The sequence below is a fragment of the Cuculus canorus genome, chromosome 20, assembly GCF_017976375.1.
Source record: "Cuculus canorus isolate bCucCan1 chromosome 20, bCucCan1.pri, whole genome shotgun sequence".
In the NCBI taxonomy this organism is placed as follows: Eukaryota; Metazoa; Chordata; class Aves; order Cuculiformes; family Cuculidae; genus Cuculus; species Cuculus canorus.
This window is the reverse complement of record NC_071420.1, coordinates 5,147,381-5,173,418: the sequence shown is the minus strand read 5'-3', so window position 1 is coordinate 5,173,418 and position 26,038 is coordinate 5,147,381. Positions and strand designations below refer to the sequence as shown.

The 26,038-nt window shown below is 56.8% G+C and overlaps 5 protein-coding genes across 9 annotated transcripts; 2 read left to right on the top strand and 3 right to left on the bottom strand.

Annotated features, from left to right (window-relative positions):
- Position 1: 1 nt before the first annotated feature.
- POLDIP2 (DNA polymerase delta interacting protein 2) lies at positions 2 to 10,391 on the bottom strand. Its single transcript, XM_054085176.1, has 11 exons — positions 10,093 to 10,391; positions 9,133 to 9,214; positions 8,400 to 8,497; positions 7,487 to 7,583; positions 6,961 to 7,036; positions 6,261 to 6,368; positions 5,885 to 6,021; positions 4,659 to 4,685; positions 4,355 to 4,480; positions 3,882 to 3,961; positions 2 to 2,475 (listed from the first exon to the last, which is right to left on the bottom strand). Exons 1-11 carry the CDS (start codon positions 10,269 to 10,271, stop codon positions 2,361 to 2,363), a joined length of 1,125 nt encoding a protein of 374 aa, XP_053941151.1. The 5' UTR covers positions 10,272 to 10,391; the 3' UTR covers positions 2 to 2,360.
- A 44-nt stretch (positions 10,392 to 10,435) lies between these two features.
- On the top strand, positions 10,436 to 12,353 carry TMEM199 (transmembrane protein 199). 3 transcript variants are annotated; one of them, XM_054085180.1, is made up of 6 exons: positions 10,479 to 10,695; positions 10,766 to 10,839; positions 10,929 to 11,018; positions 11,354 to 11,390; positions 11,703 to 11,815; positions 11,922 to 12,353. In XM_054085180.1, the coding sequence occupies exons 1-6, from the start codon at positions 10,524 to 10,526 to the stop codon at positions 12,015 to 12,017; spliced, it is 582 nt and encodes a 193-aa protein (XP_053941155.1). In that variant the 5' UTR covers positions 10,479 to 10,523; the 3' UTR covers positions 12,018 to 12,353. The 3 variants fall into 3 exon arrangements, with proteins under 3 accessions (XP_053941157.1, XP_053941154.1, XP_053941155.1); XM_054085179.1 differs by having other exon boundaries at positions 10,462 to 10,695; positions 11,703 to 12,353; XM_054085182.1 differs by lacking the exon at positions 10,929 to 11,018 and having other exon boundaries at positions 10,436 to 10,695; positions 11,703 to 12,353.
- Positions 12,354 to 12,496: 143 nt separating this feature from the next.
- Positions 12,497 to 13,906, bottom strand: SEBOX (SEBOX homeobox). The gene is made up of 2 exons (XM_009560270.2): positions 13,613 to 13,906; positions 12,497 to 13,509 (listed from the first exon to the last, which is right to left on the bottom strand). The coding sequence occupies exons 1-2, from the start codon at positions 13,880 to 13,882 to the stop codon at positions 13,261 to 13,263; spliced, it is 519 nt and encodes a 172-aa protein (XP_009558565.2). The 5' UTR covers positions 13,883 to 13,906; the 3' UTR covers positions 12,497 to 13,260.
- Positions 13,907 to 14,209: 303 nt separating this feature from the next.
- On the top strand, positions 14,210 to 19,302 carry KIF12 (kinesin family member 12). 2 transcript variants are annotated; one of them, XM_054085188.1, is made up of 17 exons: positions 14,210 to 14,672; positions 15,470 to 15,535; positions 15,637 to 15,715; positions 15,790 to 15,911; positions 16,036 to 16,111; positions 16,242 to 16,376; positions 16,464 to 16,599; positions 16,786 to 16,877; positions 17,117 to 17,252; positions 17,344 to 17,462; positions 17,574 to 17,678; positions 17,761 to 18,050; positions 18,224 to 18,389; positions 18,429 to 18,557; positions 18,634 to 18,761; positions 18,869 to 19,023; positions 19,168 to 19,302. In XM_054085188.1, the coding sequence occupies exons 1-17, from the start codon at positions 14,476 to 14,478 to the stop codon at positions 19,230 to 19,232; spliced, it is 2,196 nt and encodes a 731-aa protein (XP_053941163.1). In that variant the 5' UTR covers positions 14,210 to 14,475; the 3' UTR covers positions 19,233 to 19,302. The 2 variants fall into 2 exon arrangements, with proteins under 2 accessions (XP_053941163.1, XP_053941164.1); XM_054085189.1 differs by having other exon boundaries at positions 14,215 to 14,672; positions 18,474 to 18,557.
- Positions 19,303 to 19,365: 63 nt separating this feature from the next.
- On the bottom strand, positions 19,366 to 25,993 carry VTN (vitronectin). 2 transcript variants are annotated; one of them, XM_054085190.1, is made up of 9 exons: positions 25,854 to 25,993; positions 23,263 to 23,409; positions 22,575 to 22,694; positions 21,445 to 21,744; positions 21,208 to 21,347; positions 20,805 to 20,961; positions 20,559 to 20,708; positions 19,765 to 20,037; positions 19,366 to 19,578 (listed from the first exon to the last, which is right to left on the bottom strand). In XM_054085190.1, exons 2-9 carry the CDS (start codon positions 23,321 to 23,323, stop codon positions 19,460 to 19,462), a joined length of 1,320 nt encoding a protein of 439 aa, XP_053941165.1. In that variant the 5' UTR covers positions 23,324 to 23,409; positions 25,854 to 25,993; the 3' UTR covers positions 19,366 to 19,459. The 2 variants fall into 2 exon arrangements, with proteins under 2 accessions (XP_053941165.1, XP_009558498.2); XM_009560203.2 differs by lacking the exon at positions 25,854 to 25,993 and having other exon boundaries at positions 23,263 to 23,460.
- Positions 25,994 to 26,038: the final 45 nt, after the last annotated feature.

The window sequence follows — 26,038 nt, the reverse complement described above, 5'->3', positions numbered from 1 at the left end:
TAAACATGACTAAAAAAACAGGTGCTCCAAACAAGAATCTTGAGTGCACGAGAAAAAGCCAGTCTGGAAAAACCCACCTGGGAACACAAGTGTGTAATAGACAAAACAAAATATACTGTTTGTCATCTTAGTTCGGAACTGAAGAGGTGTATAAAATCTGCCTAAAACACAGAAGCCAGTGTACTTTCTTAATTCAACCTCTGTGTGCCGTGCTGATTAAAAGAATATGATTAGAGAAAACTGCAAGGTCTGCGTCTCCATTGCCACAGCCCGAGGCCTCAGCCGTGCCCTGCTGCAGTGGCACGTCCCACCACGCACAGTGTGGGAGCCCCACAGCTGCCAAAGCTGCTCTGCAGAGCCTCGACATCCAGAACCACACCATCGCTCCACAATGTAACACTGTCTACTCATTACAGGAAGGATTAGGTTCACAGCACCCCAGACACTCAGGCAGGTGAGCGACAGAGTTAACCATTCACAGTGGTGGTGCAACTGCCCGTAAAGCTGAAGTCTACAACCCAAGGGAGAAGTAGGGCAGCTCCTATTGCGATCTCAATTGAGCAACTGCATGGGAGGGAAAAAGCAGGTTCCTGCAAGTCGCTGGTTCCTCCAAACACAAGGCATAATCCCCGCCTTTTCCTCCTGTGAAGGAATCATAATGGCAGTGGCAGCATGGGGTTGTCAGCTTTACAGATCCTTTTCTACCCCTAAAAGCAGGCTGGCTGTCTAAACCTTTCAAATCTGAAAGAAACGTAACTACCACATCCCGCAGGAGATGGAAGGAAGACACACAATTAAGACATCAGTGACAGATAAAGTACTACTGCTTCAACAGCACTAAGCCTCTCTGCACAGCTATCTGCTGGCTGTGGGACAGCACGCGAGGCTCTCCCACTGTCATTTCTGAAGGGTGTTTGTCCATCAGTCATGACAGCCACAGCACTGCCTGGCGGAGCCACATGCAGAGAGGCTGTCGAGAGAAGCCTCAGGGGAAGAGGGGATAACTAGAATACTTCCGATTCAGAAACAAACAGCAGTCCCATGAGTTGGTTATCCCTTGTCCTTTAAGGAAAGCCAAGGAAAGGAGTTTCCAGGGTTTGAAACTTCTTCTTTCCATGGTTCCCATCACAAAGCCAACAACCTCTGCCCCTGCGAGCCATCCAGAAATCTGGAAACCCAAAGCCAGCCAGAGGGGTCCCAACCACAGGGGCTGTGATTCCCCAGGTCTCTACAATCCTCAGAGCTGCCAAGAGCTGCTCTGGTGTGGAAAAAGAGCTAACGCTGCATTTGCACTGTGGACCTGGCCCTGTGTGTGTGTAAAAGCAGCATTCCCACAACTCCACACCGCTTACAGCCATTTCACTGACCGGTTCTGCTGGGCCCTCCACACCAAGTAGCAAAATTACAACCTGCTGAGCAAGCAGGAGCAAAACTCAAGCGCCATCTCATGTGGCCAACAGCACAGCAGGTTAAAAGAAGCTCTTCCTGCCAAAGCAAAAACCACCAGGGAAATACGGTTACAGCTGCAGTGTGAGCAGCAAAGTCTGCTCTGGCAGCCAGGATGCACATCCCGGCAGCGAGGCAAGGCCTCACTAGGGGAGAGCTCCTTTCAGCTCTCCTGTACAACCACAATACACAGCCCGAAGCTCTGGGCACACTCAGCACCACCTGCCAACCCACTTTCCCTCCCTCTGTGCTCTCTCCTCTGAGAAAACTGGCTTCGCATTGCTCCAGCGTTCAGCCCAGATGAGCTGTGTAAGGAGAAGCGGAGTTCTCAGAGCTCACAGGCTGCTCTGCCACACGCTAGCTAAATCCCAGAAAGCAGCTGCACCGCAGGGAGGCTGAGCTCACATTTCTGCTTCCTAAAAGGTCTTTGCTGCTGCCTCCCCAAGCAGCACTAAGTCTTGGCTGACTCCACTTTGCATGGCAAGGAGGATGGGAGCAACAAGCCGGGGCAGGCTGGATACAAAGCCTAGGCCTTGGTTTGTAAAGGAAGACTGGTTGCAACTGGAAGGGCCAGTTTATTAGAGAAACCTCACATTGCAGAGAATTCACAACACATTGGAGAGGGTCTGGGCCTGCTGGGGGCCAATCTTCTGCTGCAGCACCGATTTATGTTCCCCAGCTCGAACCCCAGCGGCGCCACAAAGGGAAGGGTTAACTGTAACACAGCTTGTGTTTACAAGGGGCCTGAGAGAGCCAGTATTAAAGTTCAAAACAGCCTCCCCGTTAGACAACGTTAAAACAAAAATGGTTTAAAATGTTTAAAAGCTCTTTGTTCTTGGCTGCAGTGTAATGGGGAGGCAAAGGTCTACATCACACACAGGTCTCTGCGGGTCCCGGCAATCCGTCTGCTCCATCTACCAGTGAAGGCCGGAAGGGGGGGTCTTCTCATCTTTGTTGCTTTCCAGAGAAAAGGGTGGGATTCGGACGTCAAAGTGGGAGCCATCAGGCCTCTCAAATCGAAAAGTACCCCTGCAAAATAATGGCAGAGATCACACTGAGGCCAGGAACAAACACAGGTAGGAATCGTCAGCAACAAGACGTGAGCTCTTCCATATTCTGCACGGGGACTCCAGGGCTGTGTTTGCAATGCTGGTCCAGCAGCAAGGACATCTGCCTGCCAGGATGACTCATGAGCTGGAAGACTCCTGGGCGGTTTGCATCACATCTCTAATACACATTTCCTGAATAACGATGTCCTGATTGGAGCCTCCAGGAGGTAAGAGCACTCCACGCAGCTGCTGCAGTGTTTACCTAACTCCCACTCCGCACGAGGCAGAACCGACTGAGCTATTTTTACAAACTGATTACACGTAAATTCAGATGCGTATTCCTTGGCAGAAGCTCCACTGGGTAAAAAGTCTGCGACAATATGAAATCTTATCACAGATGTAACTGCGAACAGCTTCTGCTTTGCATTTCAGAACTGAGTCTGCCTGTCCTTGTACAAACAAAGGATTTGTTTACTGCTCTGAGCTAGATGGCTGAACTGCAGAACACAACATGGGCAAGAGGATTGTGAAGATAAACAGGTTCTTGTGATGGAGAGAACACAATTAAACAGCAGAAGTCAAGCTGAGCAGCTTCTGAGCTGCAGAACCTTTGCCTCTTTTTCTTCAGGATAAGTGTAGAGAGGGGGAAAAATACTAAACAAGCTGGTTTTACTCCGCAGGGCACGCACTCAGACAATTCAAAATGCTTAACATGGCAAAGGATGTATCCTGTAGGCAAAGAGCTGGTCTCTTGCTTTTCCCAGCTCAAAGGCACTTCCAAGGCAGCTTAACTCAAACAGATTTACTTAAAAAGTGCAAGGCAGAAAGCCCTGTCCATGCAGAGGGCAAAAGCTGGGTGCGTATTTCTTGCCCACACAGAGGTGATGCTACATGTGCTAACTAAATGCAAACAGAGGGAAACAGCTTTAACCCCACAGCACAGAAAAAGAACAACTCAGCCAAGCACTTTCCTGCCTGCACTTGAAGAGGGGACTTGAACAACAGTTAGACTGAAGGCCTTATCTGGCCTAAATGGGGAATAACCCCACATGCCTTGCCTCTTACACCAAGGACTAAAAGGGACAGGAAACGAGCACAGCAATAGATGATAGAAAACCGCTTTGTGTCTTTTCAAGTCCAGCCAGGTTTAGACCACAGGAAGAGGATAAATTAGCCTAGAACCTCTCTCAGTGCAGCAAATGAACAGATCTTCTTATCACTAACTTGAACGCTGCTATAAAGAAGCTCACAGAAATGCTAACGATCAAATACATCCAGTCCACTTCCACCCACCTTCCAGCCAACTCCAGATTGCGAACTGCACCCTGGCTCAGCGCTGTGGGGTCCTAAATCTAAACCAGTATCGCGGTAATGACTGCTGCTTACCACATGTGACCACTGGATGCCTGCAGGGAGACATGACTGCTGTACTGAAATGCTGGCTGTTCTTTGGATAAAACTGGCTCCTGAGAAGACAAGAAGAGACCACTCTGCATCAGCAAGGGATCTTAACATTTCTCCACAGACAAGCATCAATAGGGAATTCACATAGCAAGAAGAAAAACAGAGAGATCCACACCCAGCCATCCCTACAAATTACATGGCAAACAACCTGCCCAGTGAGTAGTGCTGGAATCCGTACTATTCCACTTTTCCCATTACCAATCATTTAGGATCATGCTGTGATGCTCAGTGTGAAGCTTCAATTCATGCATACAAACAACAGATTAAAAGCTCCCGTGATTTTTTTTTTATTGCCAGCTTCCTATTCCATCGATTTCTGCTGCCCACTAAGCAATTTACTGGTAATGAGGACTCCATGGGGCTGTGTTTCCCAAAAGAAGCTGCATGATACCTACCCTCCCTACAACGCCACGGCCCCTGACCGTTTCCAAGGTGCCAGACAAGCTAAATATCCTCCAGTGCCGTTCTCGGAGTTGTACCACTTCGCTGTCAAGGTTCTCCAAGCGAATACAGTAGCGCCACTGGACAGAAGAAAGGCTGTTACAAGGACCGGCATCGGCTGCAAACAGTTGATAACCCAGAGCCAATACAAAGGAACAGTTTCCAGGCAAGGGCTACTCTCCCTCCATCACACAGTAATGATGGCACAGCGAATAAACTCCTTCCCTTTAGCTGTTTCGTGAAACAATAGGCACTTACCCAGTAGACATGGGAATTCTGGGCTTCCTGTCAAGAGAAACAAAAGACTTTAGCAGCTGCCCTTCAACGCTCAGTGCCAAAACCTCTTCAGCTGTCAGCACAGTGCAAGCACGGGGGCTCTTGCTCCGCGCCAGGGTGACACAGCCAGCTCACATGAGCACAAGGACAGCTGCTCTGCGAAGCAGTTCCTCAGCTACTACCTGGCACCGTCTCTGCTTTGGACACGGAATCATGGGGCAGGATATTTGCAAGGATCTCATGACTGCGGAGGATTGATCTCCATGTTAATCACACACTTTCTACTGATCTAGAAACACCCATTTCCTTGCCTTCAGGCACGTATTTCTCTGACATGGTTAGGACAAACATCAGCTGGGTTCTGCAGAAGCTGTAATTCCACTAGAAGAACATTCACCTGCCACGGCACAGGCTCCCCGGCAGCTGGGCTCATCTGAACTTGGAAATCACACTGCTGCAGCAATTTCTAGCCCTCCCTCTCCGAAATCTGTTATTTCGGATGGGCCACATGAAGTTCTTACACTAGGAAGAGCACGTAGTTATCAGCTAAATCCAGAAGGCTTTAGCAAAACCCTCTAACCTGCATTAGAGACAGGAAATGGGCAGACGTCCACAGCACCTCACCACTGGGCAAGACTTTTTACTCTGAGATTGGTGAGGCCCTGGCCCAGGTTGCCCAGAGCAGTGGTGGCTGCCCCATCCCTGGAGCGGTTCAAGGCCAGGCTGCAGGGGGCTTGGAGCCCCTGATCCAGTGGGAGGTGTCCCTGCCCATGGCAGGGGGTAGGAACTGGATGTTTTTTAGGTCCCTTCCAACCCAAACCATCCCACAATTACAGGGCAGACTGCCTCAGTGCCACTTGTTGTGCATGTGCCCATCAGTGGTGGAGGCAGCGAAGGACCATTGCACCAGCCTTCCTAAAACTTTTCCTTCTCTATCCTGCTAACACCATTCTACAGAACAGCACAGTGCTCTTCCCATCCCACAAATAAGAAGTCAAAACTAAGATGCAGGAGCTGTTCTCCAAAAATGCATGACAAAACAGTTTCATGTTCCTACCTCTGCTGAACATGACAATCAAATTACAACTGCGATTAAAAAGTCACTTCTCCAGTGAGCAGAAGGTACCTCCAGTCAGCAAACTGGCCTTAGGAACACGGGCAACTTAAAGAGATGACAGAACTAACAGTGATGCGCAGCACAGACCCACCCTCATGCCCATATAGAAAGGGATGACTGTGACGCGGATGTTCTCTGTGGTTTCTCGGTGCACATCGGAGAGCTCCAGCCAGGGATGGTTCTTCTCCTGCCACGCACACAGCGTATCCCGTGCTACAAAAGGTGGAACTGTGGGAAGGAAAACAGAAGAGTTTATGAGGAGAGGCAAACTCTCTCATATCCGGAGTGTTCTCCCCTCAAAGCAACTCCCATCACATCATTACAAAAATTAAAGGAGGCTTTACTGTAACACAACTCAAATCAGACCATGAGTTTTACACCACAACTAAGATGATGGGTTCTGGGTATTCCTTACAAAGCACCTCACGCATCTCACTGAAGAGTTGGCCTCTGAAGCCAGAGATTACCTTTTGTTTGGTCGTACATGAGAAACCTCTCAAAGAGCTCATGCTGGATGGGTACTTGATCTGTGGAGCTGTAGGGAAGGATATCTTCATGGCTTACGTAGTCTAAACCTGAAACAGAAACCCCCAAAGCCATTGAACTTCTCCAGCAAAGAGCAGCTCAGAAGCCTCCTGGCAGAGAAATGGATAGCACTAGCAGGGCATTAAGGAAAGGATTTTGGCAGCAGCAGTCAAAGCTAATACCACAATCGCAAGGAAGAATGGAGGGAACAGGCCAGCAATAACCCCTGGCAGCATTCTCCTGGGAGATTTCTCCCTAGGATGGTTACTCTGATAAATACACACTGCCTGGGAAGCAGCTGCACTGTCACTAAAGGACTTTGGGCAGGAAACACAGAGGACAAGAAGAGATCTGTCTGTCCTGCTAGTAAAGTAGAACAGCCTGATGCAACAGGCTCTGTGTGTACAATCAATGTCTCATGAGCTCTAGGCATGCCTCAGTCTGACCAACTGCCATCAAAAGCACTGCACATACTCCAATCTTTCCATTGTTGCTTGCAGGGCCCTAAACCACAGACTGATCCACTGTGGAACATCCTGCAGGTACTGCTGTATCACCAGCAGAAGCCAACTGTTGGCAATGTTTATGACTTCGCCTCATGACCACCGTCCCTTCTGCAGAGGCCAAAGGTGTGTCACTCACCTGGGATAGCATAGAGGGCTCTGCTGTCATCATGATTTGCCAGGAACGTCACTGCTTCCGTCTGGGATCTCTGAGACTGAGAAAAAGGCAAGTCTATGTCTTTCTGCATAGTTGCGGGCCAGTTTCCAGCCAGATTTTAGTTCACTATTGTGGTTTCTAAAGCTGTAACGTTTATTTTATTTAACCAATTCTCTCCTTTTAACTCTTCTAGATTAATTCTCCACTCAAAGAAGCGAGGAGCGCTTTCAGTGCTCCAACCTGCAGCCGCACTGACCAGTATGCAACAGAACAGGAAGGCCAACAGGATGAAGAAGGCAGGTTGGAAAGTGGAAACATCATCCAAAAAACAGTCATACGACATTCCAGATTATCTTTCTCAGGGAAAATATGACTTGAAGAACAAATTTGTCCTAAAATTCTTATCAGTCGAGTTCATCAAAGCCATGTCTTTCAGTGTCTGTCCATCTATAGCATTCAGACAAGAGAGAACATTTGAGTTTCAATCCCAGGATTATTGGTTACTTACTATATGTGGACAATCCCGAGCATCTATTAGCACCTGGTAGTAAGTATGTGTTTTGCCCTTCACCTCTTTGGAACCATGGCCTGTCGCATTCTCGCTCCTGAAGAGAGAAGCAGAGCACGAAGCTCAAGCACAGGATGGCAGCAAAGTTATTACCAGGACCAGGCATGTTCATAAGCAACGGTTCTTTAAAAAAATACATTTCACAGCCTGTCATGATGCAATTGCATCCAAATTAACCTCATGTCAGCCACCCCCACTACAACAGACGAGCCCAGATGACAATCAAAGGTGTGCTCCTGTGGTGCAACAGCTCTGGGTTCATACAGCTCAGGAGTTCTTCCTGCTGAGCACAGTCTCCTGTCTGGGGTGGGTATTTCTCCTGCCTTTCCATTCTCTGCTTACTCCTCATTCCATCCCAACTCCAAACACACACTTGCCCAGCACACCTCCAACACAGGCCAGGAAGAAATAGATGGAAGAGGCGAGAGGAGCGAACAGCAACTCAGCAACAAGGAAGATGAATTTGGCCTGGTGGGTTGAAACTGGGGAGTCAGCCAGCAAACCCCGCTCACCCGCAACCACCAGCCCGTAATTTTAAGCCCAGATTTACACAAGCAGCAACACAAGGGTTTTCTTACAACAGAGAATGCTAAGAGCATAGCTTGTTATTCTTTTTTTTTTTATTCATTTCACATTCCCACTCTCATCTTTCATCTTTCTATCCTGTCTAATTAACACAAAATTAATACTCATGCTATATCTCTTCTTTAAGCACCCCTCTTCCATTTTACATTTAAGCAAAACAAGCCCACACCATCGTCCTCCTTAAAAACATATTTACTCCAACCAGGAAACTTGCTACAAAATGTAAATATAACAGCACAACACCAGATAAAGCAGAATAAATCCTTACTTTTCTGTGACAGGAGAAGCCACATCTCGATCATAAAGCCTGGCTTGCCATGGAAACAGGACTATTCCTCGATAGCCAAACACACTATGAAGAAATAGCTGAAAGGAACAAATAATTGCATTTGAATAACCAGCAGGCTTTAATCACCTCAGCTACAACAGGAAACATGATGCCAAAAGCCCTTTTCTGAAAGCATTTAAAAAGCATCTGTTGACTGAGTTAAAAGTAGAAGCATTTACAAGGAGCATGAATGCATGGGATGGGATTGCAGTGAGAATCACCACTGTGTGAACCCAAAGAGGGGAGAGTTTGGGATGAAAGAAGAAACATGCATCATCTCTACTCCATAAAAGTGAAGAAGACCGGCATAGGAGAGAACGCTCCAGAACACAGAAACAGATCTGTGAGTCCTTAGCACTGAAATGACAAATTCAGTTGTTATTTCTCAAATTAAGTGACTCTCCTTTTGGTCTCAGAGGGAGAAAACCCTTCAATAAGGCCAGCAGAGCAAATGCCATCATAGGAACAGTTGTGTCACGCTGCAGATTCTTATCACCCTGCTACTGTCAGATGATTGGCAAAGTGCAAACACAGCAGAGACACAGAGTACTGAACTGTGAAACTTCTGGCCTTTTGCTACAATGCAGCCACCTCCTTGTGGGTAAACCCCTTGGCTACCTGACCTTTCTGGAACAAACCTACAGGACCAGCTTCACATCCTGGAATCGCTTACCTGACCGGTCTCGTATTTGCCATGCTGCTTCGGTGCCTCAAACACCCCCACAGTCTCCAATACTTTGCCCTCTGGACGGTTTCTAGAAGCAGAGTGGCTGTTCAGTGGGTGCAATGGGAGCTGATCCCCACCCCAGAGCAGATAGCACATAAGCTCCTGGCGCTGGCCAGGCATGGCTCCCCACCTCGTACTAGAACCATGCATCCCTCAGAGCGCCCCACTACACACTTGGCTGCCCAGTCACTCACATCCCACACTTTGCCAGTCTCCCCTTTCCCAACTGCTCTGGACGCCCCCCTGCCCAGTCACTCTGTCAGCAAAACTGCCCCTCTCCCATATCCCTGCCACCCAAATCCTTCCCTCCTTCCCCTCAGTGACCTAAGAGCCCAACACCCTCAGAACCCCTCACCCCACTTCCAAACTGCCCTTACAGCACCCCCACCACCTGCCTTCCCCAATAGTCCTTCCAGGATGCCTTCCCCCCAACAACCCTTGCTTTCCCCCCAGCTCCATGGCCCCTGCCCTCATCCCTGACAACAGCCCCTCCACAGCCACTTGCCTTCCCCCAACAGCGTCTCCACACTCCCCGCTTTCCCCCCAGTAACGCCCCCCCCCTTCTCCAAAACAACCCCTTCATGGTTTGTGCCTTCCCCTCAAAAATAGCCCCAACTTTCTCCCAACAATGGTCTCTTCCCTCACCCAAAATGGCCCCTCCGTGGACCCTGCCCTCACCCCAACAACCAGGGCCCCGCCTTCTCCCCAAAAGCCCTATCTTCCACCTTAAGGCCCCTGCCCTCACCCCCAGCAACGACGCCTTCCCCCCTCCACCCCCCAAACAGCCCCTTGCCTTCCCCCCAACCAACAGCCCCTCCAAGATCTGTGTCCTCCCCACAACAACCCCTCTAGGGCTCCTTCCTCCCCCCTCCAAAGGTCCCCCCTCCCTGCGCCCCCCGCCCTCACCGGGACGAGAGGTGCCTCCGCGGCGGCAGCAACAGCGGGAGGGCGACGGCGGCTCCCCCCGTTCCCAAGGGCCGCAGTCCACGGGCTGGGGCCGGTGCCGGTTCCCAGAGTGGCGGCCCGCGGGCCCGACAACGGCTGAGCGCCGCCGCCACGTACCGCCGCACAGCGCCTACCGACATCACCCTGCCGCCAGCCCACAATGCACCACGCCAACCCCAGTCCCAGGAACACAGACGGCACCGCTCTAGCTCGCGGCCGCACTCTATGGTTTTCCGCCCCAGATATAGCTCTCCATGTTGCCAGATATCACCCCGCCGCCAACCCACAATGCACTGCGAGCACACACACCCCCTTTGCCCTCCAGGCGGCGCCCGCACGGGCGGGCAGCGCCGCTCTAGCCCGGTGCCGCGCTCTGTGGTGTCGGTGCCAAGATGGCGTCGGCGGTAGAGGCGGGGTGGCGGCTGCGGCGGGCGGCGGAGAGCGGCGAGCTGGCGGGGCTGCCCGCCAGGCTGCGGGCCGAGCTGGAGGCCGCACTGGCGTCCGAAGGCGCCCTGGTGCCGTTCAGCCTACTGCGGGAGCTGCACGCCGCGCTGCGGGAGGCAGGTAACGCCGCGCCGCCCCGCCCCGCCGCCCCCGGTCTGGCCCCCGGTAACCGCCCCTCCCGCCCCCGCAGGGTCCCCGCTGTACCTGTTCCAGCTCCTAGAAGGCAGCGAGATCCACCTGCCCCCGGTGCCGGTGCCGCCGCGGGTAGGTGAGGGCCGGGCGCGGGGCGCGGGAGGCGGCGGCGGCCCCCAGTCCTCACGGTAGCTCTGCCCCCCCCTCCCCCCCCCCCGCAGAACCCCGAGCTGGTGGCGCGGCTGGAGCGGATAAAGGCCAAGCTGGCCAACGAAGAGTACCAGCGAATGACCCGCAACATCACTGGGCAGGTGAGGGGCCGCGGCTTCGCCTACCGGCAGGGTTCAAACAGGTCAGTCAGGAACCTTTAGGGTCTCTGTCACTGCAGCAGAGAACCCACATGCAAGAAAACAGGCACGCTGAGAAATGCTTTGATTGGAAATGATCTGTTCTCAAGTGTCCTTGAATCAAACCACAAGGGAAAACCCAGTGAGACCCAAGTGCTGTGGAATTGCTGCTGCCCTGCATCCTACCCGCCTGCTGCCAGAGTTCTGAGATCTAGGGACAGGCTAGGGCATTGGCATCACTTTTATTATGCATTAACATTAAAATACAGCCGATCACAAGTTGTTTTAATCCCTTTTAGGACACGAACGGGCCGTTGACTGAATTTGGGAGGCAAGGTGAGTGAGTGGCTGCCTATCCTGCTGGTGCCTGGTGACGGGTGCCTACGGGTCAGGCACGGGAACCATGGCATCGCTAGCTGCTGGCATCGCACAGCCCTTCCCTCCTGGAATAGCTCACCGGAGAGTCTGAATGCACAAACAGCCTGCTGGTTGCTCTTACAAACATGTCTAGAGTCGCAAAGCCTGTGAATCTTCAAGTGTTCCGGTAGCCTGGCTGAGGAAGCCACAGGCAGGCTCTGTTAGCTTGTCCTTGGCCCTACTCTCCAAGCCTTACCTAAAAGCACAATTGTCTCTCTTTCTTCTCTCTAGTTCGCTCTGTTAAAGCCGTTGTCATCACCGTATTCAACTTCATTCTCACAGTGGTGGCCTCCTTCGCCTGCACGTACCTGGGCAGCCAGTATGTCTTCGCTGAGACAGCAGCGGTGAGTGAGCCTGTGGCCTCGGAGCCCACTTGCCCTGCGCCAGCCAGGCTGGAGCAGCAGCTCGGGGCACACACATGGTCACTGATCTCTCTTTTTGTGTCCCCAGCGCGTCCTGTCAGCAGTAATCGTGGCCTCAGTGGTGGGCTTGGCCGAGCTGTATGTAATGGTGCGGACTCTTGAAGGGGACCTCGGGAAACTGTAACCACACGTGTCCCCATGAACTGAACTGAACGCGCCAGAGGCTTCTCCCCTTCCCAGGAGCCATTAATTTGGACAGGTTTATCTGCTACCATCTGTACCTGCTCCTGCTACCGGGAAGACTGCTATATTTCTCAGGCCTCATCCTGTGCTTCCCACTCCGTAACGTTCTTGAAATGGACATGGATTAAAATCCCGCAGCTGCAGAACAGAAGAGGGAACGGTTGTGGACTCTTACCATCCCAGTACAGAGAGGGGTGTTAGCTCCTGCCATTCCCATTCTCCTATCAAGTTGTTCTTTTATCCTGGAAATAAATAATATTCTGTGTTTCCAACCCCCTTCCTGCCTGATGGGAGATGCTTTGCTATGTGGAACACCAGCCTGACATCTAAAAGACACTGAAGAACCATAAATCTCTCTCCGTCTGCATCCTGCTCCTGCCAAAACTCTTTGCCTGCCCTCGCTCGCTCTCGGCAGAGCATTATTCCCAACCCAGCTCATGTTTGGTGCGGGCTCTTTCCCCCTCCAGTTCAGGAGGACAGTGGCACCTTGCACAGCCACGTTGGGGCTGGCACCCAGCTCGGCTTTGCCTGCAGCAGCTCTGTATCATCTGCATCCCCTGACCCCATTGGTGCCTCGGGAAGGAGCATGATCCATCGCTGCCAGCCCATGCCACGGGGTGCAGGTGGGCAGGGCAGCGAGTGGCATGTAGCTCTACCTCAAACCATGCCCGGCTTCCATGTGGGAAGCAGCTCAAAACAGAGCCCGGGGGCTTCCTGGGTGCTACAGGACAGAGAGCGGAGCCAGCTGGGTGCCACCACGGCCCCGTGGTGGAGAGGGGATGGTGGCACCGCTGGCCCCTTGGACCCGGACACCTGCCAGGTGGGCACCCTGCCAGGGCGGGACACCGTGATTAATGCTCTGATGGCAGCTAAGCCCCTCTGCGAACACGCTTTAATATCCGATACGGGGAAATCTGCCGGCACCTGCGAACGTGCCTGCGGATTAGGGGCGGCCGCGCCGCAATCATCCCTGGATACGGCCTCAGATTAAGGTATTTTGTCCAAAAGATTAGTCGGCATTAGGGGGCTGATGGGGAGCTGGCCCCGCCACGGCCGCCGCGGCATTCAGAATATTGGATGACATCCTCGGGACCTTTGGAACCAGCGGTAATTCCACACCCTAATGAAATCGCAGAGCTAAGCCGGTGGGGTCTTGGTGCGGGGGGGCTCCCAGGGGGTCCCCACTATGGCTCGCCCAGGTTGGTGATGGCTGCGCTGTAGATGAGGTCGGAGATGGAGCCCAGCGAGGTGGGGATGCCGCGAGCGGGGCTGCGGGCTCCCGGCGCGGGCAGGGTGGGAGCCGGGGTCGGGATGGTGCTGTCAGGAGGTGCCGCGGGGGGACCCCGCTCCCCAGGCGGTGGTGGTGGTGGTAGCGGCGGTGGCTCTGGTTTGGTGCTGCGGATCCTGCGGGCGCGGCGGTTCTGGAACCAGACCTGAGCCAGGCACAGAAGGGGAATGGGACTGTGAGACCCGGATGGGGTGGTCCCGCAGAGGAGGGGGTTTGGGGCACGGAGTGGGGGTCCCAACCACGCTCACCTGGATCTTGGCCTCGGGCAGCTGGGTGAGCTCAGCCAGGCGCTCGCGGGTGGCGATGTCCGGGTAGGGGATGGCAGCGAATGCCCTCTCCAGCTCCGAGAGCTGCCCCCGGCTGAAGGTGGTCCGACGCCGCTTCCGTGGGACCCCCGGGCAGGGACAGGGACAAGGACATGGGGCATAGCCCCCCGTGCCCCCAGGTCCCCCTGCCCCATCGGGGAAGCGGAGCAGCAGCGGCTGGGGGGCACGGGAGGTGCCCGGGGCTGCACTCATCCTGCTTGGCTGCCCTGGCCCTGTCCGCAGCCCTGGCTTTTATCCCCCGTCAACCCCTCCCAGCACGATGGAACCGCCCTGAGCAGGCGGTGCTGACCCCCCCCAGTCATTCCCTTCGGCTCCAAGGGCCGTTCACTGCTCTGTGGCCCCCACAGCATCACCCCGGGGAGCGAACAACCCCCCCAGCACCTCCAGGGACCAGTAACCCCCACCATGTCCATACTGATATCCCCATCCATCTGTGACCCCACCATGTCCATACCAGTGTCTGTCCATCAGTGACCCCACCATACCTGTACCAGTGTCCCCATCCAACAGTATCCTTCCCATCTGCCCATACAGGTGTCTCCATCCACCAGTAACCCCACCATGCCTGTACCGGTGTCCCCATCTGCCAGTAACCCCACCATGCCCATACTGGTGTCCCCATCCATCTCACCCCCCCATTACTGTCAGGGTGCAGCGGAGCCCATGAGGACCCCAGAGCTTGAAGTGGGCTCTGGGCACCCCGTGCCAAGGCTGAGGTGCCCCCGCCTGCCCCCCTGGCCCCCCGCCGCGCTGCGGCCGCTCTCCCGCGGGGCTGATGCCGGTCAATGTTTAACAGGAGCGGTGGTACCTGTTGTGCGGGGCAGCCCAGGCTGGCTGGCGGTGGCTCCGACTGGGATCGGCCGCGCCTCGGGCACCCCTGGCGAGGGGTGCTGGGGGGGCGAATGGAGTTGGAGGGGGAGCAGGGCTGGGAACCCCAACCAGGAACACGACCCAGAACGCTCCCACGGGGCCAGGAGAGACCGTGAGTTGGTGGGGCTGGAGGTGACCATCCTGGGCAGCGGGTGGAGGGCTGGCACCCCCGAAAAGCTGGGGGACAAAGGGGCAGGACCTGATCGACTGCGCTGAAATGATCGAGGGGATCCCTGGCTGAGCCGTCTTGTGTTGCTGTTTGATCTGTAACCTCTCCCATTGCTACGATCGGTGTGGTTGTGCGGTGCTGTTGTTGGTAAATAAGAGTATGAGAAAGCGTTTCGCTAGCCCTGTGATTGTGAAGGGCTGTCGGTGCAGGAAAGCGGGAGAAAGAGAGGCAAGGAGCAGCTGGGGCTGGAAACCCCACAGTTTTGGGGTGATGGAAGTTGTTTTTCAATGATATAAAAGCTAATGGGTGGGACACCTCTCCCATGTGTGGGTTCCCAGTTGCTGGAGGAACCCCCCCTCCAGCAACTGCAGAACTGGGTAATGACAGTGAAGCAATTGGCGGTGGATTTTAATCGCTGTATTTACTCCCTTGTAGTAACGATCGGATGCATTGCCTTTAAAAGCTGTTACTTGTTGATCCCTCCTAATGATTTATGACCTTTCCTGTAATAAGTTGACTAAAACTTGATTTCACAGAGTATTTGATGCTTTGGGCTTTTATGCTGATTGCACTTTGTGGGGAGTGGGGTCTGCGGGAATGCGGGTGGGCGTTGTGTCCCTGCGAGGCCACGGGGCACCGTGGGGACAGGAGGCTGGCACAGCTCCGTCGTGAGCCCCTCTGCCCTGTCCCCTGGGATCTCCTGGGGTACCCACCTCCCTGCTGCCCTCTGTGCCCCATAGGAGCCCCGGCGAGGAGCGAGAGGGCGCGGTGGCGGGCAGAGAGACACACCTGAGAGTGGTGCTGAGGTAAGGGGGATCCGAAGGGTTTGGGGACGCCGTGGGGTCCAGCATCGCTTCTACCCACAGGTCCCTATGCAGCAACCCCTCTGTGTCCCCCTCACCATCAGGGTCCGGCCACTGACCTGCACCGAGACGCGTCGAGGGGACCGGCAGGTTGTGCACAGCTTGGGCAATGGCACCGTCCACGTAAGTGCCCCCTCCTCATTGGGGTCCTCGGGGGGTTACGGCACCCGCTGAGCCACCGCTGTCCCTGTGCCCAGGTGAGCGCGGCCAGGCACGAGGCCACCTTCGGGTTCAGCGCCGTGTTCGACGCGGGCGCCTCGCAGGAGGCCGTGTTCGAGGGCAGTGGGGTGAGGCAGCTGGTGGAGCTGGCGATGGATGGGTGAGTCCTGGGGAGACCCCAGCCCTGGGCTCACCAGCAGGTTTGCGTTACTGGAGCCGTACCGGGAGGTGGCATCCCTGTGCCACCGCCTGGGGCCATGCCTGAGGCTCAGCATCTTCCCCAGCTTCTCTTGCACCGTCTTTGCCTTCGGGCAGACCGGCTCCGGGAAGACTTACACCCTGATGGGACCCCTCACCCAGGTACAGTGCCATCTCCCCACTCCTGACCTGGTCCTGATGGTGGGACGGGCTCTTCTCTCCTGGTTGTGGATGGTGGGAGGAGATGGGTGCCAAAGCGGTGCGATTGCTTGCCCACCCGTCATCTCCGCAGAGCGAGAAGCAACCGGCAGCCCCAGGGCTGTTGGGGCTGATGCAGAGATCCTTCTCCTGCCTCCTGGAGCAGAGCCGGAGCCGTGGCTCTGACCTGGCTCTCAGTGCCTCCTACCTGGAGATCTACAACGAGCAGGTAAGCACCTACTTAGCCACCCAGCCATGTCCCGCTGGCACCCCATGTCCCAGCTCCCCCGATGCCTCCCCTCTGCCGTATCCCCAGGTCCGGGACCTGCTGAGCCCGGGGCCACCGTGTGCCCTGCCCCTGCGGTGGAGCAAAACCCGTGGCTTCTACGTGGAGAACCAGCTCAACGTGGACTTCGAAAGCATGGAGGCCATCACTGAGCTGCTCCTGCAAGGTGCTGAGCCCTGGGTGGAGGGCTGGGGGATGTTCAAGAGGTGCCAGACCTGCTATGGGGGGTTTAGACCCTCCCCAGGGATGGTGGGGCAGGTCCCTGTCCTACAGCAGAGCCCAGGCAGTGTCTGGCAGCGGGTGGGCAGTGGGTGCTGTGCCCCCCTGCAGCTCTCAACCTCCTTCCTGGCAGGATCCCAGAGGCGACGGACCTCGGCGCACGCCCTCAACAGGCATTCGAGCCGCAGCCACGCTCTTCTCACCATCCACATCTGCAGCCGGGCTGTGAGCACACATCCTGCTCCGTGGGGGAGGCTTTGTGGCGGTGGGGGGCTGAGGCTCTTTGTGGGGTGCAAACACCCCCAGGGTAGAGGGGTCACATCCTCCTTCCCAGTGATGCATTGATGGAGCTGGGATGAGCAGCAGGGACCAGATCCCCAGTCCCAGGGGCTGGAACGCTGCTGTGGGCTACACAGAAGGGTGAGGTGGGGCAGAACATCACCCTCCAGTGTGGGTCCCTCCAGCCCAGCGCCCGCCCCAGCAAGCAGGGCACCCTGTGCTTCGTCGACCTGGCGGGCAGCGAGCGGGTGAAGGAGACCGGCTCCAGCGGGGAGCTCTCCGTGGAGGCCAACAACATCAACCGCAGCCTCCTGGCACTGGGTAAGACTTAGAGGACCCCCAACTGTGAGAACAGGGGCCGCTGGTCCCCATCAAAGCCCTGTGGCACCCACTGTGGCTCATCCTATGGCAGGACACTGCATCTCCCTGTTGGCCAAACCCCGAGGGAAGAGGACGCACATCCCCTACCGGGACAGCAAGCTCACCCGGCTGCTGGCGCGTTCGCTGGGCGGCTCGGGCATCACCCTGATGGTACGTGCAGCGCAGGCTGGGCAGGGACTGAGGTCTCGCCCCATGGAAAGGAAGGCTGGAAGGGGCAATGGGTGACCCACAGCTGGCAGCTCACCTGTGGCTCTTCCTCAGGTCGCCTGCGTCTCCCCTTCCTCGCGCTGCCTCCCGGAGACACTGAGCACGCTGCACTACGCCAGCCGAGCCCGGAGGGTCACCACCAAGCCCATGGCCAACAGGGTCCGGCAGGCAGGAGCTGTGGGGAGGATGCTCTGCCCCACTGCCAGGACCCCCCTGAGCCGTCACTCCCTTGTGCTCCCAGATGTCGCCAGAGAAGCTGCTGAAAACCTTGGAGGAAGAAATCCAAGCCCTGCAGCTGGAAAACCTCTCGCTGCGCCAGCAGCTGTGCCTGCCCAGGCTGCCGATGAGGAGTACGGAGGTCCCGGGGACCCCCCCGAGAGTGGGGGCATGGCCAGGCTGGGGACGAAGGCATGGCCCTGCGGGGCTGCATCGCCCCCCTCTTGAAGGGCACCCCCTGGCAGAGGGAGCCCCAGCCTGGCCCAGCCTCTATGGCCTCCTGAGGGACTTCGTGGTGGAGAATGAGCAGCTGAGGTACGGGGGGCACGCACAGGACCCATGAGCAGGGGCTCAAGCAGCTGGCAGACCCCCAGCTGGGCAGCACCCGGTGACACCCAGCCTCTGTCGGGGCACCCCAGGGCCAAGTGGGGCTCAGGGGTTCCCCGGAGGCTGCTGATGCCCAGCCCTGTTCCCTTGCTGCTCCCCAGGCAGTCCCAGCTGTCCCCAGACCCTGGAGGTGATGTTGCAGCCAGCCTGTCCCCTCGAGCCACCCGCAGCTCCTGTGACACCCAGCACCCGCTCCGGAGTGCCCGCGCCCCCCGTGTTCCCCTCGGCCACCCCGCGAGACTCCAGCAGCCCAACACGACGCTGCCAGTGAGTGAGCAGGGGGTCTCGGGGCTGTACCCATGGCAGGGTGAGGATGCAAAACCTCCCCTGTGGTTCCCTCCCTTCTCGCAGAAGCTGCCTCCCACCTCTGGCCGCTCCGGCTGCGCAGGGTGCCCCCAGTGCTGCCCGGCGCCAGCCGATGCCATCGTGACCCAGGTATGGCCCCACAGGTCTCTTTTGGGGAGGGTGGCTCAGCATGGCATGGCAACCCCACCGCTCTGCTCCCCACCAGGCGCTGCCGGGGCCCCCCACGCCACAGCCGGTCCCCTCCGAGGGAAGCATTGGCATCCTGCCGCCCCGCCAGGAGGACACGGCTCAGCCCGGCTCCCGCCAGCTCCCTGGGCACCAGCAAGGGAAGCGGTGAGGGCCCGGGCGTGGGGTCACCCCCTGGGCATCAGCCGGAGCCCCTGGGGTTATGGGGGTGCCTGGGCAGCTGATTGGGGTTTCTTCATGTGTCCTCATGGCAGGAGCCGGGGCAGAAGCAGGAGCCAGGGTAGAAGCAGGAGCTCATCCCATCGGCACCCGCTCCCCCAGGAGCTGCCAGTCCCCGAGTGCTGTCCCAGCACCGAGGGAAGGGTCATCCCTTCGGCACCACCATGGCCGGGACTGCTGGAACCAAAAGGTGAGCAGAGGGAAGCCGGGCAGCACCTTGGTGGGGTCCCTCAGGGCTGAGCATCCCTGTCCCAAGCCCAGGCGCCTGTGCATGGGGCTGTGGATCTGATCCCAAGGCAATGGAGACCTGACCTCGCTGGCTCCTGGCTGGCAGGTGCCAGCACTGTCCCCCTCCTCCAGTGGGAAGAGGCACTGGACTGGCTGGCGGAGCAGATCTGAGCACCAGGAACCGTGATGTGGACCAGCACCGGGGATCCGGCACAGCCCACACACGGTTATTACACCGGAGGGGACAACCACGAGGATCTCGGACTGAAGGGACCACGCAGACCACGGGACGGATGGACAGAGGGACAGACAGAGCTCTCCAGCCTGCGCGGCGCTCACGGTTTATTTCTGTCTAGCTGGGGGCTGGGTGGCCGGGCGGGCGGCTCCGGGGGTGCCGCTCAGACGCTCTCCTCCCCAGGCTGCGGGCATTTCAGCCAGTACTGGGCGATGGAGCGCGGGTAGCGTGGCTGCACCAGGTCCACGCGCTTGGTGCGCAGGTTGACGCGGTAGTACTTGTCTGGGAAGAAGGGAGATGGCCGTCAGGATTGCTCGTGGAGCAGAGCCAACAGCCCTCACTGCCAGCCCCACGCACCGTCCCACAGTGTCCCTGAGATCGGGGACATCTCAAAGCAAGAGGAGGTCTCTCCTTCCCCCAGCAACCCTCATTCCATCTCGTTCCTCGATCCCAGCACTCCGGACTCACCTCCTACAAAGAAGTAGACACTCTGGAGGGTCTCGCACTTGGATCCTGACAGCCAGTCACTCTCGGCATCCGTGGAGTCGGAATCATTTTGCAGCCAGGTCCAGAAACCCAAATTCAGTGAGCGGTGGTTCTTGTACCTCTTGCGCTGACGGCGAGACTTCCTCCTCCGGGGCTCCTGGGAGGCCACGTAGATCCTGCCGGCCATGGCGGCATCCAGCCGGCTGGGCACCCCGCGCCAGTCCTGGCTAATGTACCGCCGCCTGCTCGCCCCAACTGGCAAAGGGGCCAAGGATGAGTTAGAGGGGCAGCAAGATATGGGGGGAGCTGAGCCCAGCCCCTAGCCCCACTCTGAGATGCTCCCAATGGTCCCATCCTGGATGGGATGTGTGATGCGGACACGGACCAGGCAGAGCCGGGAGCAGCCCCTTGCCCCTGCCTTGGCTGGGAGCAGCCCTGCTGCTGCTGAGCCCCCCTCTCCTCCTCTCCATCTTTCATTTTTCTTGCCCAGAGCTGGGTTTTCCTATGGAATCTCCAGCTCCAGAGAGAATAAAGAATCCCCAGCAGTGACGCTGTAATGCGAGATAACTGATGTTGGGCTTGGTTGTATGGAGCAGAAGGTGGGATTTTGGATGCTGTGGGAGATGCCGCTGTGGCCAGGGGGGCCTCCTCCAGCCTGCCTGCGCTCCCAGGCATCGCTCCCTCCTCCCTGGGTGCCTGCACCCCTCACGCCTCCTCAATGCAGGCTATATCGGCTCCTGCTGGCCCTTTCCCCCCGGAGCTGGCCCATTCCTTACTCGTCCTGCCACCGAAGAGGATGTGGAAGACGTCCTCCCAGCTGTCGCGGTTCATGAAGGCGTAGTGGTTGAACACGGTTGAGGGGGAGGTCTTCTCACAGTCGGCCTGCGTGGGCTGGTTTGCGAAGTCGTAGGACCAGTAGTACTTGTCTAGGAGAGGATGCGCAGGGCGTTAGTGGGGGACACGCACTCGAGGGGGAGCAGGAGCTAGAGGGGGTGTCCGGGAGCCGTGGCTGCACCCCTTACCCTTGAAGAAATAGACCCTCTCGTTGCCGCGGTAGCTGTGCGCGGGGAGGGCGAAGGCTGCGTCGATGTTGTTCGGGATGCCTTCAAAGCCCTCGGAGATGTCGCGTGGGTACCCAGGGTCTAGGGCTCCATCATCAAAGCGCCAGTACTGGCTGCCCTGGGGGGTGTGGGACAGAGATGGGGGTCAGGGTGCTGCAACCTCCAGGCGCGGGGGGAGCATTCGGATGCTGGGGAGCCCCATGGTGAGGCTGTGGCTGCCTGGGGCCCCAGACAGCCAAAGGGATTTGGGAGTATCTGGCAGCCACTGTGTGATGGAGGGGGACATGGTGGGGACAGGGTGATTTGGGGACCGTGCCGGCCACCCTGGGGGCAGCCCCAGCCCTGCAACCAGGCTCCTGCCCACCTTGAACAGGTAAGTCTTGCCCTGACAGTTGATGCGTGTGAAGGCTGCATCGATGGGGCCCTCGATGCCCCAGACATCGCTGATGAGCTTGGGGTAGCCAGGCCGCACGGTTGTCTTGTCCAGCTCATAGAAGTACTTCCCTGGGGAGAAAGGGGAGGTGGGATCAGCAGGAGGGGCCACAGCCATCAGTGTGGGGTGATGGCGCAGCAGTGTGCCCAGGAAAGGTCCTCGAGGTACCTCGGAAAGCGTAAAGGGAACCGTTCTTCAGGTCAGTGAAGGCATCAAAAGGTTTCCCGCTGCACAGCTCTTCAGGGTCCTGCTCCTCCAACCCATCCAGCGTGGTGCTGGGCAACTCCTCCATGGGTACCTCTGTTGGTACCTCCTCAGGGTCCATCTGTGGTGTGGGCTGCTCCGGCAACAGAGATGTGGGCAGTTCTGTGATGGGTTCTGCAGTGTCCGCTTCCGTGGGGAAGTTGATGGTGAAGTTGTAGTCGAGGTAGTCATCCTCCGGCAAGGCAAACACGTCTCCCCGGGTCACTGTGGGACAGAGCAGGTTGGTCATAGAATCATAGAATCACTAGGTTGGAAGGGACCCACTGGGTCATCGAGTCCAACCATTCCTAAAGCTCAGGAAGCCCAGGTCTCCAGGAGCCCTGCGCATCTCCCACCAGGTCTGGGTGCAGGAGCTGCTTGCTCCCAGGCAAAATGGATTTGCACAGATCCCCAGGCACCCCTGCTGCGGGCAGCTATGAGCCGGCTGCTGGAGCATGTCCAGAGGAGGGCAACAGAGCTGGGGAACAAGGTTTGAGGAGCAGCTGAGGCAACTGGGGTTGTTTAGCCTGGAGAAAAGGAGGCTGAGGGGACAACTCATCACACTACAACCACCCAAAAGGAGGTTGAAGTGAGGTGGGTATTGGTCTCTCAAGTGATAGAACAATAGGAAATAGCCTCAAGTTGTGCCAGAGGAGGTTTAGATTGGATATTACGAAATATTTCTTTACTGGAAGAGTGGTGAAGCCCTGGCAGAGGCTGCCCAGGGCAGTGGTAGAGTCTCTGTCCCTGGGGGGGTTCAAACAGTGTGTAGATGTGGCACTTCAAGATATGATCCAGAACGCATGGTGAGGTTGAGCTGATGGTTGGACTAGATAAGCTTAGAGGTCTTTTCCAACCTTAATGATTCTGTGACTCCATGACTTGTCCCATGGTGCTGCAGCACCCTGAGCACCAGACCCTGGGCCCCCACTTCAGCCTGCAGGTGGGTGCAGAGCTGACCCAGCACAGACCCCTTGAGCCCCTACGGTGTTGGGCACCCACGGCCACCCCGGCAGCCCCCGCCCCGGCTGGAAGGGCGGCCGCGGGGCTGGTACCTTTGGCTTTGCAGGCTGTGGAGTAGTCGCTGCAGCAGCTCTGGTAGTACATGCAGAGGGTGTCGCACTGGCACTTGCGCTTCTCGTCAAAGCCATCATCGCAACGGCCCACGCAGGAGTCTGCAAGAGCATGATCAGCACAGGAGCGGCGATGTGGGGTGGGGTGGGCAGCAGGGCCAGTGCCTCCCCCCCAGCCCAGGCACGGGCGTGAAAGCAAACATGGGCACAGTGCAGGTGGGGGGACCCCACATCTCCATGGGGATCCCCAGCAGGGCTACAGCAGCACCTCTCCTCATTCCCACCCAAGTCCTGCTGGGATGGGAACCATGGACCAGGCAGTGCCAGCCATAGGATGGCCAAGGATTTTGGCCAGACATCACTGATACCCATGTGTTGCCCGCTTGCCTTCTCCCCACGCTGCAAGGTGTAGCCATTGTGGCCAGTGACCATGGCCACCAACTGGTCAGCTCTCCGCGGGGACAACATTCCATGGGGAACCACTAGGCTTAGGGTTAGACTTCACATTGACCTCATGTAGAGTTGTCCCTGCAGAGAACTGGCCACAGAAAGCTGGCCTAGATCCACCACCACCTGGCCCCTTCCCTGAGCTCCCCAGCCCCTCCATCACCCACTCCATCCCAACCCTGGCTTCAAGCAGGTGGCACGCGGCTGTCCGGCTCCAGCTCACCTTCGGCAGCACGGACGGCAGCGAGCAGGGCCAGGACGAGGGCAGGGAAGAGCAGCCTCATCCTGGGCAGCTGGGAGCGCAGCCTTCCTGCGACTGTGCGGGCTGAAGTGCCGCTGCGGCTCACTGTTTGCTGAGCCTGTTCTCTCTCTGGTGGGAGAGAACAAACAGGTCAAGGTCGGAGCAGAGGGAAACAGGGCAGAGATGTTCTCCTGCCCAGCATTCCCCACAGCCCACGTCAGACGCGATGCACTTGGGGGCAGACAGGGCTCTCCACGTGCACAGGCAGCTCCAAGAGCTGCTGGCCATGCTTTTGCTGCCAGCACCTTCCCGGACAGGGTGTGAGTTGGGCACTGGTTCAGAGAGCAGGAGGATCAGCAGCCCAGAGCCTGGAACAAGGTTCTACCACATTTGTTTCACAGCAAAGCTCATGGTATTGAAGCTCCCAGACTCCATCTCAAGGGGAAACCATTTCCTAGACTGGTCTTGGCAAGACAGCACAGAAAGGACGTGGATCTGTTGGAACAGAGGAGGCCATGGAGATGATCCGAGGGCTGGAGCACCTACTGTATGAGGACAGGCTGAGAGAGTTGGGGTTGTTCAGCCTGGAGAAGAGAAAGGTCCAGGGAGACCTTAGAGCAGCTTCCAGGGCTGGAAGGGGCTCCAGGAAAGTTGGGGAGCGGCTTTCGATCAGGGAATGCACGGATAGGACAAGGGGGAGCAGTTTTCACCTGAAAGAGGGGAGACTGAGATGAGATCTTAGGAAGAAATGTTTCACTGTGAGGGTGGGGAGGCCCTGGCCCAGGTTGCCCAGAGCAGTGGTGGCTGATCCATCCCTGGAGGAGTTCCAGGCCAGGTTGGATGGGGCTTGGAGCCCCTGATCCAGTGGGAGGAAGCATGGCAGGGGGTAGCACTGGATGGGGTTTGAGGTCCCTTCCAACACAAACCATTCCATGGCTCATTCTATGATTCAAAGACAGAAACCTTAATGAGAAGGGAGAGGGAAACAATGCTCAGAGGACAAAGGGAAAAGCCCTGGGTTTATGCTTGCCCTAAGATGTCCCCATTTTGGAGGATTTTCTCTTGGGATTCCATCTCTCTTGGTGTCAGCAGGGCTGGGAAAAGACTTGAGGAGTCCCAGGACATGCAGCTCAGGATGGGGCAGGTGGGGTAGGAGCCATCTCCGTGCCCAGGGACCAGGGGCCAGAGGTGAGGGGCTGGGCAGGAGGCAGAGAAGGAACCCTCTGCACTTTCACTGCCGAAGACAAACAAAAGCCTGTGTATTTTGCTCCCATCGTTCCCTTTCCGACCAATCTTTTCGGTTACTAATTAATGTCGATTCAGCTCTTTCAGCAGCTCCTGATAACTCAGGGATGTTTATTTAATCAGGGGCAAGGAGCAAACGCACACAAGGCTACAGAGATACCGTGTGTCCGGCTGCCTCCACCGCTGTGACACTGCTGGGGCTCCGAGGAGTCCATCCTGGCCCTGGAGCAGGAACGGCAACTCTGGACTTCAATAAGTGGTGGAGGATTTGGGGAGAGAAGAAACCAAGGAGAATGCTTGGTTTTCCAGGGGCCTTGGCTCTGTCGGCTCAGACACCGGCAGTTCCCGGCATCAGCTGCTCCCACCCTTGCTGGAAAGAGCTTTGATTTGGTGTTGAGAAAGGCATTTCCTCTTGGAAAGCCCCAGTGAGCCAAAGGCAGCCAGGGCAGGAATTCTCCTGCTGCCCTGTCACCCCCTCTTGATGGTTGGATTGGATGATCTTAAGGGTCTTTTCCAACCTTAATGATTCCATGATTCTACGATTCCTTGCTCAGCTGTGGCAGAGCTGGTGTCATCCTTGGGTGTGATCGCACTAAACCTTCATCCCATCCTCGTTGCATCGATCCTGGGGTGAAAACCCCATCCCTGGAGGTGTTCAAGGCCAGGCTGGATGGGGCTTGGAGCAACCGGATCCAGCGAGAAGTGTCCCTGCCCACGGCAGGGGGTTGGAATTAGGTGATCTTTAAGGTCCCTTCCAACTCAAACCATTCTATGATTCAATCAAACGCCGTGCAAGGGCTCAGGCTTGCAGGGAGATGGGGGTGCAGAAGGGCTGGGCAGACTCTGAGCTGCTTTTGTTGATCAGCTGAGACAAAGCTCCCTCCTGCTGCTCCAGGCTTGCAGCCACCAACATCCACAGCCCTGCCAAGGCTCCGTGAGCCTTTCCCCGGCAAAGCAGGGCACAAGGAGACCCCAAGAGAGGGTTGGTTTGGGTAACAGAGCCCTGGGAGGCTGAGGGTTGAGCTGAGCCAGTGGAGAGAGCTCAGGCCATGGGGCTGATCCCACAGGGCGAGGATGGAGCCCCTGCCATCGCCAGGGCGCTGGTGCTGAGAACCCTCTCAAAAAGCAAAGCAAAGCAAAACTAAGGCAAAGCAAAGCAAAACCAAAGCAAAGCGAAGCAAAGCTTTCTGATCTTGTCAAGACAAGCGTAAGGGAATGGTTGGAAGGCACCAGCCTCCTCCGAGGCAGCAAACCCCTTGGCTGTGCTGCAGCGCAACAGCTCCTATCGTCGCCCCCAATTAATAATAACCAATTAGGAAAATTCTTACAGGTTGTGTCTGAGCCTCTCCTGCAGTCCTGTGCCGTTCAGGTCGCCTTCTTTCCCGTTTCCTCAGTCTGTCCCTGCGTAGCGGATTCCGAGAGGATTAACAGCGACTCTGTGGCATCAAAACATCAACTTGAATTTAAGTCTCAGGCTGAGCTGGCAACAACCTGCTTCAGGAGGCAAGGATTG

Excerpts from the sequence above, each read along its gene's own strand:
- KIF12 (XM_054085188.1), top strand. The coding sequence starts at position 14,476 with ATGTTTAACAGGAGCGGTGGTACCTGTTGTGCGGGGCAGCCCAGGCTG. Across the intron at positions 15,716-15,789 it reads TGGGCAATGGCACCGTCCAC|GTGAGCGCGGCCAGGCACGA; the intron begins GTAAGTGCCCCC and ends CCCTGTGCCCAG. Across the intron at positions 19,024-19,167 it reads GGGACTGCTGGAACCAAAAG|GTGCCAGCACTGTCCCCCTC; the intron begins GTGAGCAGAGGG and ends CCTGGCTGGCAG.
- VTN (XM_054085190.1), bottom strand. The coding sequence starts at position 23,323 with ATGAGGCTGCTCTTCCCTGCCCTCGTCCTGGCCCTGCTCGCTGCCGTC. Across the intron at positions 22,695-23,262 it reads TGCCGTCCGTGCTGCCGAAG|ACTCCTGCGTGGGCCGTTGC; the intron begins GTGAGCTGGAGC and ends ATGCTCTTGCAG. Across the intron at positions 20,709-20,804 it reads GAGGGTCTATTTCTTCAAGG|ACAAGTACTACTGGTCCTAC; the intron begins GTAAGGGGTGCA and ends ATCCTCTCCTAG.
- TMEM199 (XM_054085179.1), top strand. The coding sequence starts at position 10,524 with ATGGCGTCGGCGGTAGAGGCGGGGTGGCGGCTGCGGCGGGCGGCGGAG. Across the intron at positions 10,696-10,765 it reads CGCCGCGCTGCGGGAGGCAG|GGTCCCCGCTGTACCTGTTC; the intron begins GTAACGCCGCGC and ends CCGCCCCCGCAG. Across the intron at positions 11,019-11,353 it reads CCCGCAACATCACTGGGCAG|GACACGAACGGGCCGTTGAC; the intron begins GTGAGGGGCCGC and ends AATCCCTTTTAG.
- POLDIP2 (XM_054085176.1), bottom strand. The coding sequence starts at position 10,271 with ATGTCGGTAGGCGCTGTGCGGCGGTACGTGGCGGCGGCGCTCAGCCGT. Across the intron at positions 4,686-5,884 it reads CTTTCTATATGGGCATGAGG|GAAGCCCAGAATTCCCATGT; the intron begins GTGGGTCTGTGC and ends TTCTCTTGACAG. Across the intron at positions 3,962-4,354 it reads GCCGTGGCGTTGTAGGGAGG|GAGCCAGTTTTATCCAAAGA; the intron begins GTAGGTATCATG and ends TTGTCTTCTCAG.
- SEBOX (XM_009560270.2), bottom strand. The coding sequence starts at position 13,882 with ATGAGTGCAGCCCCGGGCACCTCCCGTGCCCCCCAGCCGCTGCTGCTC. Across the intron at positions 13,510-13,612 it reads TGCCCGAGGCCAAGATCCAG|GTCTGGTTCCAGAACCGCCG; the intron begins GTGAGCGTGGTT and ends TGCCTGGCTCAG.